The following is a 13,031-nucleotide window of genomic DNA, read 5'->3' on the forward strand; positions in this document are numbered from 1 at the left end:
CCCTGCCATTTATCCAAAGGAGAAAACAAAACCCTTTCATTATCTTTTAACATTACATAAAAATCGTCTTCAAAAGAGAAAACCAAATTTCATGTGCATCTTTAATGTTAAAGCTAGTTTTTTAAATAAAGTTTTATATCTCTATCCAGTTTTAACTAGTTTGACCATAAGGTAAGATTTTCATAAACTTTTTGGAACCCTTTACAATTTTCCATCAAACAGCAGATCAGTTTTCTAAGAAAACCCTGTTATTTGGACACAGGGGCCCAGATTCTGGCCCCACATCAGTATGATTTTAATGTTTTAACCTACAGAAAAAAGCTAAATAATTTCTTTCAGCTCTTAGCCAACTTGTTTATACCCACAGAATTTTTTTTTAGATTCATCCTTTACAAACCTTTTTCACTTTGCTTAAACCAGTTTTGTTCCGTTACTCTTTTAGGGTAAGACAATCTTTAAAACCCTCTGAACTACACAAAATTACATTCCCTTTAACAAAAGCCATATTCCTATGCCTTCTTACAATCTTTCACCAAAAAACACCTTCCTTACACACCTTGTATGTAAAACTGTTTCTCCAGTAATCTCAATTTCACGTTACAGTGTTAACTCTTAGCAACTTTCATTTTTGTGAAAAACCTGATAAGTGAGTGAGTTAATACTAGGGGTGGAGCCTAGGACACCAAACAGAAGTGAAGATAAGGCCTGACTGTTTTCAGCATAACTAGGGGCATGGCTATCCATGTGTCCCCAGGCCTTATCTATAACCTAATGCTCCAAAGTAGGTAAATCAAACAATTTTCAAAAGTCAAGGGAACAGTTTGACTTTAAAACATTTAGCAAATCTGATATCTGATCTTAATTTAGACCAAATGTCTATATTTTCATGACATTTTACCAATAATCTTTAAAACTGTCTTTATTTCCAAAAGATTACTAAAGTGATGTGAATAAAAAGGCATTAAAATTTCTATTTTTCTGACAAAATATGTGATATAAGCGCTCATTTTTCTAAGGCAATTAATCAGAGCTCTTTTATATATAAACATCACACACCAGACAGAAGATTCAGCACTTGTAAGATTTTTCATTTGCCAGTTTCTTAATTGGATTACTGGCTTCAGGGTGGAGCCCCTGGAGGAACAGTGCCAGGAAACCTTGTGTTTCTAGGGCCAAATAAGCAGCTGAAGGCAAAGACAGATTCTTAAAATTAAGGGTGCCGTTTTACACTGGATCCTGGATCACAAGAGGAGGGAAATACTTCCGAGAGAAGACAGTGCAGTGCTTTTACCAGCTGTGCATTTCACTGCAAGGCAACGCAAAGTCAATCAGTCCATTTGTAATTAGACCATCCTCCATGGGAGTCTCCTCTCTGTTGGGGGGCGGGGGGATGTTTCCATATCTTCCAGGTGGCCAAAGCGTGCTTCTCTGATCCAAGTGTGCCAAGAGTCAAGTATGCCTCCGTAACTACTATTAGCCAACCCCTAAAGTATATTTCCTACCTGGTTGTTATACACTAAAGCTCTCAGAATGAGAAGTAATTTCTGATGCCCCTAAAACTCAAAACCGTCAGATAATACAATGCAAAACAGAATAGAGCCTTGGATTTTGAGAGAGATCTATCTGCTTTTAATTCTTGGGGTTTCATGAGGAAAACAGAGCTTTTCTCCAAAACAGGGTCTGTGGTGCCTCCTGTTTTTCCCAAGGAGTCCCAGGCTACCAGAAGCTGTCTCAGGGCCTGTCATGTGTACACTAAGATAGGCAAAACAAAAAAGTGGAGGAAAATAATTCAGTTGACTGAGAAGGAAAAAAATACCTTTTTCCAGAAAAATGAACGTTTTCCAGAAAAACAAGATCCAAGAAGAGAGAAACATAAAGGCCTTTTACATATACCTATAGCTTGTTTATCCACTTTTAATTAAGCTGACTTTTAACCATAGCACTCTTTAAAAAAAAAAAACCCTTAAAAATTTTATTACTCAACTTTAGCCATGCCAAGTGGCCAATATTTTTGGCTTTTGAATTCTACCACAGGTAACTTCCCACCTGAAATTAAGTTTTAGCTAAGGTTATAACCACGAACACACAGGTGTCTCAAAGAGATGGTAAGCAGTTTTTTTTTTCTACAAGATTTAGAATCTCCCCCAGGGTAGTTTAGAGAAAGGAAAATTCAAGACAGGAAATCAGAAGCTATCCATGGGGGCGGGGGGTGGCGGGAACCTCAATAAATGGCAAAGTTACATAAATAAAAAACCAGAAGGGAATCATTCTGGAAGCCAGGAATAGAACCCAGACCCCCACTGTCAAGAGGCAAAGCCTTAGCTACTGAGTTATACAATATTGAGCAGTTTCTATTGTTCTTCCCAGAAGGAGCCTACAGAAGCCAGTTTCAAGCTTGCAAAGGCTTTTAACTGCTCAAGAAAATTCTTAGGGCTAACCTAAAAATCCTCAAATTCCTGTCTTCTAGATGGCAGAAACCAAGAGGAAGTATCTCCACACGGTCACAGAGTTAAGCTCTTCAGGACACAAAATAAGACAGAGAAATTTCATACAGTATTGGCTTCAGGGACCTGTAGCAAAGTTTGTAACTGACCAGCCTGCCAAGCCGGCTTGAAAAGCAGGCTTATCGGGGTCCTACACCCACGTTCTATCCTGTGACACCCATCTCTCCACTACAGAACATAGAAAGACAAATTCTTAGCACAAAACTACACCAGATTTGCTACAGCCTAAGACCAGTCTCACAAATCCTTTTTTCTATTCATCAAACCCTTGCACAGGAGGCAAACAGTTTACTATTTACTGAGAAAGAGAGAGACAGAGACCAGAAACCGGTCCAGTAAGAATTTCATACCCTTTTTGCCGGCATACCAGATTTCCGGATTCCCTTTCTCTGCAGTTTCCAGAAGAATGGAGTGGCTTTTGATGACCCTGCTTGCTTGTGCTATAGCTGTGGGGTTCTAAGCCACTTTACAAGAGAAAATCACCCTTTACTGTTTTATGGAAACATAGACGAGATTCTTAATTTGCAAGATGCTGCCCAGCGGGCTGCATGGGGAACCGAATTAACATTTTCCATCCCAGCAAAACACACATAACAAAACACACATTAGCCACCTCGTTCAGCACCCAATATCAGCCTGGCAAAGCTCAAAAACTTTTTCCCATTGGTCCCTGTTGTCTTTGATCCACTCCAGGTGGGGAGGGATGACCTCCGAACGGTAATTCACAATGTGGTCTCTGGGCAAGACGAAGAGCAGATAGTCACCCTGAGACAGGCCTGTTGAGCCTTCTCTAGGGCTCATCAAATGTGACCAGACAAATAAGGAGGGTTCTGAGTTAGGCCTGCTGGACTTCCATCAGCAGCCTCTTCTGAGATCTCTTCTACATATACAAACACATACAAAGATGAGAGGACACAGGCCTTCCCAATCAGATCCCTAACCAAGACCTCCAGGAGTATCCCTTCCAAACTATCCTTCTATTCTCCTTCTGAGAAACCTCCTTGAAATCTTCCTGATTGAGGAGAAGTCTCCCAAACCTGGACTCTTCCTACTAGTTAGAGCCAAATGAGACGCCCCAGGAGCCGAACAGACACTCTGCAATGGGGCTACAGACACCTCACCATAAGGCTACAGAACCAGTTGGGAGAAAGGAGGCGTTGGCAGCACCTAGGATACTCACCAATCCAGACACCCCGCCCTGCAATGGGGCTACAGACAGACACCCTGTGATAGGGTTACAGTTAAGGGATGTCTCCCCAGGACTATTTCTCCATTGCAATTAAATCCATGCACACTGGGTTGGCAGCGCCCCGCCAGTAGAGAGAGTACCAGAGTCAGCCCCCAGTCCAAGAGAACTGGGTGGCCGCTTGGGCAGGCTTCTGGATCCATCGCTGGAGGGGGGCCACTGAACCACGAGCAGGTAGCCACAACGGCAATCCCAGACAAGCCCCCAAATTTGTAACCGCCCAAGGGGTTCACCTTGTCCACTGCCTAGGCAGAGCCAATTCATCAAGGCAGGCAAATGGCAATAGAGAAAGAGTAATTCATGTAGAGCTGGCTGTGCAGGAAACCAGAGTTTTATTATTACTCAAATCAGTCTCCCATAAATGATTTTTAAAAATTGAATGGAAATGACTAGTAATGTGTGCTTATTCAGTATCTACTATCTGCTCAGCACTACCTTGGGCATTTGACTAGAAAGAAATAGATGGCATTCTTGTTTCCAAAACGTTTGTGATCTTGTAATAAGGCCAAGATAGACACCAATTATCACATAGTATTATAATTAATTTGTTTACTAATCAGTAGACCAAATAATTTGAATCCTTGAGGGCTAAATTGTATCTGTATTTCTCCTATGTTATCAGTGCCCAGGACACTTAGTTAGTTAATAGCAGGTTCTCAATGTTCCTGACTTAACTCATTGACTAGAAATAAAATACTAAAGTGTGCTCTAGGGACCATTAGTGAACATACAGTATGTACAGGTGATTTGGGAGACGGTACATATAATGTGATTCCATTCCCACTTTTTTTCGAAGCACCTTTTATCAGAATTAAACATCATAGTTAATTCGTGTTGGAGTCGAAAGGGCATTAGATGAACAGTAGGTATACACCAGAATCTAGTTACAACTGTAACCAAGAGACAGTGGAATCTACAGGAAGGACATGGGCTCTGGACTCAGATTATCGAAGTACCAATTCAAGCCTCACTAGGGCAAGTTACCCAGCTTTTAAATCCTGTAAAATAAGGATAATAGAGGATCACCTACCTTATATGTTTGTGGGGATTAAAAAAAAAAAGAAGTGCATGACAATATCTGCATATATGTACTATATGCGACATACGTAATCCACTCCTCCTCTCTGAGCCATTGTTACTACTGTGTGAAATGAGGATTAGGACTTTACTTGATCTATTGATTTCAGGTCTCATGTCCTTTATCTTATTGACTTACTTTTGAATTTTGTCTTTTTTGATCCCTGTCCCCATCTCTGTTACTTCCAGACTTTTAATTTCCAATTCTACACTTACACGTTCCGATTTTATGCTGTTTGTACTGCGAAATTCCACAGTTTATATTTTGTACACATTCATTCCTTAATAGAGACAAATCCAGACAAACCTGCAGATGGCAGACACAGTGGCCCCAGAATACACCGCCGCAGCCCAGAGCGTTGCATGCTGGGAGTTGTAGTCCGACGCTCCGCACCCGCCTCCGCGCCTCTCCAGTTTGAAACCGAGACGTAGAGCGGGTAGGCGGGGTGCTGAAGGAGAAGCGCTTTCGAAGCCCCGCCCCTGACCTTTTCCGCTGGAGAGCTTCGCACAGGAGTGGCGCGCCAGGCCGCGGAAGGGGCGTGGCCTCGGTCCGGGGTGGCGGCGGTTGCCACCACCAGGGCCTCTTCCTGCGGGCGGTGCTGCCGAGGCCGGCCTGCGCGGGGCAGTCATGGTACCCCCTTGAGCGGGCTGTGGCGGAGAGCGGGGCGGGGACTGGCTGGAGGGTGGCGGCCCGGCGGGGCGGGGGCGGGGCCGGTCTCTGGCTCCTTCTTCCTCTGCATGTGGCTGGCGGCCGCAGAGCAGTTCAGTTCGCTCACTCCTCGCCGGCCGCCTCTCCTTCGGGCTCTCCTCGCGTCACTGGAGCCATGGCGTTCGCCGAGACCTACCCGGCGGCATCCTCCCTGCCCAACGGCGATTGCGGCCGCCCCAGGGCGCCGCCCGGAGGAAACCGAGTGACGGTGGTGCTCGGTGCGCAGTGGGGCGACGAAGGCAAAGGGAAGGTGGTGGATCTGCTGGCGCAGGACGCCGACATCGTGTGCCGCTGCCAGGTGAGGCGACGGGCCTCTCATGGGAAGCCGGGGCCGAGAGCTCGGGCTGCCTGGCTCCCTGGTGCCCAGGAACTCGGACCCAGAACCCGGATCCACCGGCCAAAATGAGGTGTCACCTTGAGCCTCTCTCCTCCTGCCCTGAGCTGCGGCTACGTGGAGAAATGGCGGGAGGTCGGGGACCCCTGACCGGGAGCGTCGGGTGAAACTTGGGGTGGCCCTGGAGGAAAAGGTGGGCTGGCGGGGAGCCTTTGAGAGATGCGCGATGTCTGGGAGTTGCAGTTTTGCGTCTGGGGAGTGGTGCTCAGCCCCGGGACTGAGGCCAGGGTGGAGGTGGGATGCGGTCGGAGTTTGAGGAGCTACCGCCCGAGGCCTGCTCCCAACTCTTCCGACTGCGGGCGGAGACCCGGCGCGACGGCAGAACCCCCCCATCACCGCCCCCCCACCCCGCCCAGGGCGGCGGAGTGGAAGTGGATCGTTTCGAAACGTCCTGAAATCAGACTTACCGATCCCCCATCTGCAGGACCGTGGCATGCAGTGCTTTGCTTCCTCTGGTGCCCTTAGCTGACATCCAAACCCACCCACCTCTGGGCTTTGGACTGTTGTTTTAGGGCCCTGAGTTTATTTTTGTTTTTGTTTTTACAGTGTGCTCCATACATTAAAGTTAAGGAGAAATTACTTTTACTAGTTGGTCCCAGAGGAAGGAATCCCTTCTCTCTTCAAAAAAAGTGAGGGAAGTAAATACATGGATGTCAAATTGAGTATTTAGAAATAAATATTTGCATTGTTAAGGTGACATCGAAAGTGAACTTTCTGAAAACGAGGTGGTAATGTACTTCTAACGCGAGACACGTGGTTTTCAGTGTAAGCTTTCTTCCTATTTGTCGTTTCCTTTGAAGCAGCATACAGGGTAAGATCTTTGTAAAGGCTCTCAGATAACCTCCAGTTTCAAAATTCTAAGTAGATGAGCAATAACCACGTTCAAAACAAAGCATAATGTAATATTTGAAGTTAGCTGCTATCTGTTTAGGTTGCAAGAATATTTGTTTTTGAACATACATGGCATGATATGATGGTGCCATGCTGTATATGTTCTAGTAAGTTATAGGCCCCCTTGAATACCATTTTGAGCATGCAGAAACAATGAAATCACAGGTATATTAAAAAGCTAAATGCAAATACTGCAAATATTGTCTGATTTACCTTGTTTCGTTTTGTTTTGTTTTCATTTAGAAATTCACCCTGCCCATTCTGAAATAGCTGTTGCACTAATTGCCTCTTAGGAAACCGTCACTACTACCTCTCCCTCCTTCCCTTCCAGCCTATTATTTCTCCACCCCTCTGGCAACACACTTTGTACCTTAGCAATCTGCAGGGTGTTGCCATTAAATTCCTGCCCCGCACTGTCTTAGGAAATACTCCAGAAATCCAGCCTTTACCTACCTTTTGTCTTACATTCAGATCTGGTCATGCTGTGGGGAAGACGTATCCGAATACCGAACTTTCTTGCTGTCTAGAAGGGGAGAGAGGCTGAGGCCTGTGTATCTCCTTCACTGACATCTTGACATCTCGTTAATATGGAAATAGCTCAGGTTGAGCTACACTATGGGTTGTAAGAAGGTTTGGAGAACACAACCATTATGGTATTTATTCTAAGGGATCCTCAATTTTAATATTCTATGGAGAAATATTAGAAGTAGTTTGTAGCTTGGAGAAGGTGTTACTAATGTTACCGAGAAAGTAGTCTTGAAGTCATGGACCAGCCTGATCTGATGCCCTTGGAAAGTCTAGAGAAGTGATTGAGAAGGAACTAAGTTTGGCTTTAAAATGTTAGCTGAAGATAGTGGAGAAACAAATGAGGGGCCTTGTTAGGCAGACTTCCCTCACCTGTATATTTTTTACTTAACTCCCTTCCTTATAGAATCCTTATGTTCTTCTAGTGCCTTTTAAGAGTGTATCATTAGGATTCTTTATTAGTCTTGTTAGCAAAACATAGATGAGTAATGAATAGATTTAAGCATTATCTCTTTTGTGATTTACCTTGTTAACTCTGTATTATTTGGTTAGCCCTAGTAATCTGGCATCTACTTAATGAAGTTCTCCTAGGTTATAAAATTGGAATGTTGAAGTTCTTACTGAGTGTGTATAGAGAGCTGGAAAAAATCAACAGTAAGACATGGTGAGCTTGGATTGCCTTGTTTGATGTCTTAAGTTTTGTGTGTTAGTGAAAATATGTCCTTTGTTAGAGTTTAATATATTCTGCCATATTGATGTCATGAGTTCAAATTTTATTCAGCACTGTTTCTCCAGAAGTGATGTACACATAATGTATCCATATTTCACCAGCAGAATCATAAGGACTTTCTCCCAACATAAAATATAGTTTTAAAAAGAAAAACTGGCATCGCATTTAATGATAAATTTTAATATATAAAATGCCTTTTTGGAAACAATAGATGCAAACCTAGTGGCATTTTCACTCTTACAGCGCTTAAGACCTGTGTTGTTCAGATTCAGGATTTATGGGGAGTTATTTATAACTTGGTAGGTTCCCCAGATCCATAAATATGTAGAACTTGCATCAAAGGACAACCGCTACTGATGCCTTAATTTTAAATCAATATTTATTTTAAGAAGAAGAGAGAAGAATTAAATAGAGGCCCAACCCTGGGTACAGGTCATTCATCTAGTAAGCATTGAATATCTGCAGGGGATCACTTAGGCTGGGAGTCAAAAATCTGAAAAAGGCAGGGATTGTGCCCACAAGGAGCTCACAATCTGGGGGACAACTGCTGTTTAAGCAAAAGTGTTGAGAAGGTCGGGATGGAGAAAGGTACTAGTCTAATAAGTTTCTCAAGGGGTTAAAGTATGGGACCAAGAAAGTCCCTTTCTGGCATCACAAAAGGAAGCCTAATACTGTTTTTTTCCCCAATTCTCTCAAAGTAAAATACTGTGCTTTGTTTTCTTTATTTTGCTGAGTAGAAACTACAGAAACTTCTGAACTATAGTAGTTTATACCAGGCTTTAAGCAAAGGCTTATTTATTGTTCTTGAGGAAAGTAACTTTGGTGGTCTTGATTATAATGACACACCTGAAGTTGCCTGTGATCAGGAAAGGCTAGAGCAGTATTCCCTGTGTTTTCTCTCCGATGCTTTAAAGTCAATAAAAAGAGAAAATACTAAAGTTAGTTATAAGGGAAAGCACACCCCATCACTTGATATATGTTTATAAAAGCTTGCTATAAAAATAAACATACTGAAAAAATATTACTATTTTCTAGCTAGATACAAGTATCTGCTGAAGATCTGAAACCACTATTAGTCAGTGTTAAAGAAGCATAAAAGACATACCAGCAGCAAACTGAAACTTTCTCCTTGAAATAGAAAAGGTGAAAGATAATTTAAAAGAAAATAACGTTAGTATTATTTAATGCCAAAATGATCTGCCAGACTACTTCCCATAATTTTAAGGATAGTAGGTAATTAGCATTTAAGGTAAGCCATTCTTCCAGGTTTATAACAATTGCTATTTCCATCTTCTGATTCTTTTTATATCATTTATAGCATTTCCCTAGTATATAAGTATTTACCAATGTCTGTTATACTATACTTGGTTACATCTTGTTCTGTTTGGTTACTGTGCTTTCCCTACTAGAATGTAAATTTTCTCAAAAAGGGGACTTCTTCCTTTTTTTATTCTGTAGCACCTAATACTATATGAAGCAGAAGGGAAATACTCAACCAATGTATTCTGGGTGGCAAGATCACGCCTGGAAATTTATTTGAAATAAGTGATAGTAACCCTTTCTTGTAATTGTTTTAACCTCTCTCTGGATAATTTAATTGACTGGGGCATACATTTAAGGTGGAATTCCTAGCATTCCTTGGATTAACATTTGTTACTTAGTTTTTCAGCTGGAATTTTTTGCATTGTACCATTCAAAGGCTTCATTTATATTAAAATCTTATCTCTTGTTTTTAGGAGAAAATAGGTAACATATTTATACCTTTTTCATGTATTTCCTCAACATATTTCGATTGAATGCCATGTAGGGTTCTAGTAACTAGTTTTTCCCTGCTGAGGACAGTAAATCTCAATGTTCAGCCAATGAGGATGTCCTATTGCAGTTAGTAAATACAGTATCCTGTCAGCTCTACTTTTGACGCATGAGTTTTTAAATGTGTATGAGACCATCTCAGTGGTGTCTGATCAAAATTATTCTGTTTCTTTAACTTTGGTGGGAATGGATGGGTTTGTTGGATATTTACAAGTATCTCTAAGGAAAACTGTTGCCTAGAGCAAATCTAGAATGAACCAATAAATTCATATTTAATAGCTTTCTTGCTGTAACTGGATACGAATCCAGCTATCTTATCTCTCAGGGACTGTGTCAGATGTTGACACCAAAGATTAGTGTGGATGAGCTACATATTGATAAATTAAAATTGGTGACTATTGGAATACTTTTATCAACAGAAACATCAACATTCAGTATTGCCTGCTGAAAGCAATGAAAAGAACAATAAATGCTGGGGAGTTCCTGTGGATACTCTGGCTCTGGGATGGGATAGTTCTTTACATTGAACCAAAATTTATATTTGATTCATATAATAAAATTCTTTTTTAAAAAGAGGCTCCATGAGATTTCTGAAAATGAGATTTTTGTCTATATTAAGTTTTAACATCTTTTTTAAAGGAAGGATTTTATTAGTGAGAAAACTTTTTTGACTTGAAGTCTGTAGTTTAATTTCAGTGTGTTTTTAAGAAAATATTTTCATGAATGTAATTAGGTGAATTTTTATCAAACATTTACAAAGAGCTGTGTGACATCATTGGTTTATATATTTTTGGTTGGGTGTCTTGTGCTCTCATCTATGACCCTGGTTTGGTGAGTGTGAAAGAATATTAGAGTTTGGTACCCAGAGTCTAAAGCTTCTTAATTAGGAATGTAAGATCCTCTCAGGCAAAGCCCCTTTCCAGTTTGATTGTGAGAAGTTATTTCATAATAGTAATGTAAGGTATAAAATATAAGGTATCTGAGGTTTTCATCATTTGTGACATTTATGTGTGCATGAAACTAGAAGGTAACTATAATCATGCAAAGTAAAGTGGATACCTTTAAACTTTTAATGGATAACTAAGCTGGGATATCTTTGCTAAAAAGAAATTTAGATACCCTGTATATTTTTTTCTCTTGCTATCTAGTGTGTCTGGTTACTGCTGAATAGTTAAATTTGATCAACTTGCTGGTAGTAACTTAACCTGCTCTACTTTGGAATCATAAGCTAATTGCAGTTATGTGAAGGCTTTCATGAAAGAACAATCATCATTTATAACTGCTTTATTGCTGTGGATTGATAAGTGCTTTAGTTTTGGTGAATGGTAACATGTTTCGTCTGGAAAGGAGGAGACACAGATCTTACAATCTTTACCCTGAAAGCAGCATAGATAATAAGCATTGACTCCAAAGAAGGCTCTTAAGAAGCTTGAAGATTAGACAAAAAAAATAGCAACCCTTTTTTGGTTGCTGAAATAGTTCAGGGGCATGGGATCTGAGACATTACTGCTCTCTACTGTAATCCATAGTGGTCACTGACTTCCTGATGTTCATTTTGAGCTCTGTGATTACAGTACGTTGTTCATGTATTCAAAGCAAAAGGACAAAGATAAGACACAGGGCCTAACTAGCCTGAAAAATGCCTCTGGGCTTTGTGCATGAAATTGTTAGCCCTTGACACTTGGGCCTGTATTCTGGAAAAGAGACCATTGTTTCAGGTTTACAACACTGAGGATCATTCACTTCCTTCATCTCTCTACCACAGCAGAATGCACTTGGGGGAGCAAAGAAAGGAGTGATTTGGGGAAGGAGAAGGCCCAGTAGCAAAACCAAGTTAAGAATCAAGAGTCACTTTTGTAGACTAATATCATTTAATTCCTTTCCAAACATTTTTTTTTTTTTTAACCTGCCCTGTACCTTTGGAGCTTCTTAGCTAGAAGCTTACACATATTAGCATTTCCTGATCCAAAATTTTATTCTATAATTGGATTTGACAGCCTCTGGTTCTGAGGAGTCATGGAAAGAAAATTCAAAACACTTGTCTTCCAACTTCCTTAAACTTAACATCAAATTAGGAAGAAAAGGAATGCATGGAAAAACTGAGAACAGTTACAAAATAACTAAATACTATTATATCATTCCTATATCCTGCAGTAATGCTGTAAAGTATTGTCCTTGACAGCATAAAATGTTATTAATATCTAGCAATTAATCATTTTAATATTCAGTTTCACTAGTACAAGATGTAAACTCAGCAAGGTGTATATATACTATGTTGTAGTAAGTTTGTTTTGTGAATCATTTGTGTTCTTTGTTTGCAAGCAATGGAACGAAACTATCTCAAGCAAAATGGGGATTTGTTTAAAGGAAGAGCAGGCTGGTGGCCTGAGATGAAGGCTGCTCCTGGAATCTCAGCAGCTAGAACTGGCAGCCTTTTTCTTTAGGATGCTTCCCGCAGGTGACAGGTATCTCAGCCTGCTATTGCTTTCCTCCTCAATACTCAAATTCAGATTCCCAAGGGAGAGGAGCTGACTGGCTCAGGTTGGAACATGTTTCCCTGCCTGGATCAGTTCGCTGTGGCTGGGGGGATGATTCTTATGATTTGCAAAGTAAGGGAAAAGGAGGGGAACTGAGCATACAAAAGCTATAACTAACCTGGAGTTAATTTTGTATAGGAAAATAAGGTATGACGAAGCATTTGTTCTGGATTGTTCCTATTTATAAATTGTTTTCCAACAGTCTAATATGCTATTGACCTGTAGTGCTTTTCTGGAAGAAAAAATAGAGTTAAATTGGTTTTTATTATTTTAACCTTAATTAAAATAATGAAAATTAGCTATGTATTGATTGTAAAAACTAAAAGCATACATCAGAAACTTTGCTTTTCAGCTTTGAGAACATAGAATTTTAGTCCTGCTTTTTGTTTCTATCATGATGTTCCAGTTTATTTCATAGCTCTGTGATGAGATACATTTTTTCCTGGTAATTAAGAAGCTTATTTAATATTTTCTTTGTATTTCATCTTAATGTAAGAATAGCAGTCAAAGAAAATTGGTAAAATATATACTATATTAGGGGATCTTTTGTGACTGCAATTGAATTTTCTTTCATCTATTGTTCACCCTAATAAAATTAACATGCAT

General features: G+C 40.6%; 1 protein-coding gene across 1 annotated transcript in view; it reads left to right on the top strand.

Moving 5' to 3' along the window:
- Window positions 1-5,337: 5,337 nt before the first annotated feature.
- The window catches only part of ADSS2 (adenylosuccinate synthase 2), a 46,787-nt gene continuing 39,093 nt past the window's right edge, over window positions 5,338-13,031 (top strand). Inside the window, exon 1 of the mRNA XM_003267331.3 lies at window positions 5,338-5,834. Within this exon, the coding sequence (XP_003267379.2) occupies window positions 5,652-5,834 (183 nt within the window). The 5' untranslated portion in view covers window positions 5,338-5,651. The remainder of the gene's footprint in view (window positions 5,835-13,031) is intronic.

Source organism: Nomascus leucogenys, chromosome 5 (genome assembly GCF_006542625.1).
Source record: "Nomascus leucogenys isolate Asia chromosome 5, Asia_NLE_v1, whole genome shotgun sequence".
Lineage (NCBI taxonomy): Eukaryota > Metazoa > Chordata > Mammalia > Primates > Hylobatidae > Nomascus > Nomascus leucogenys.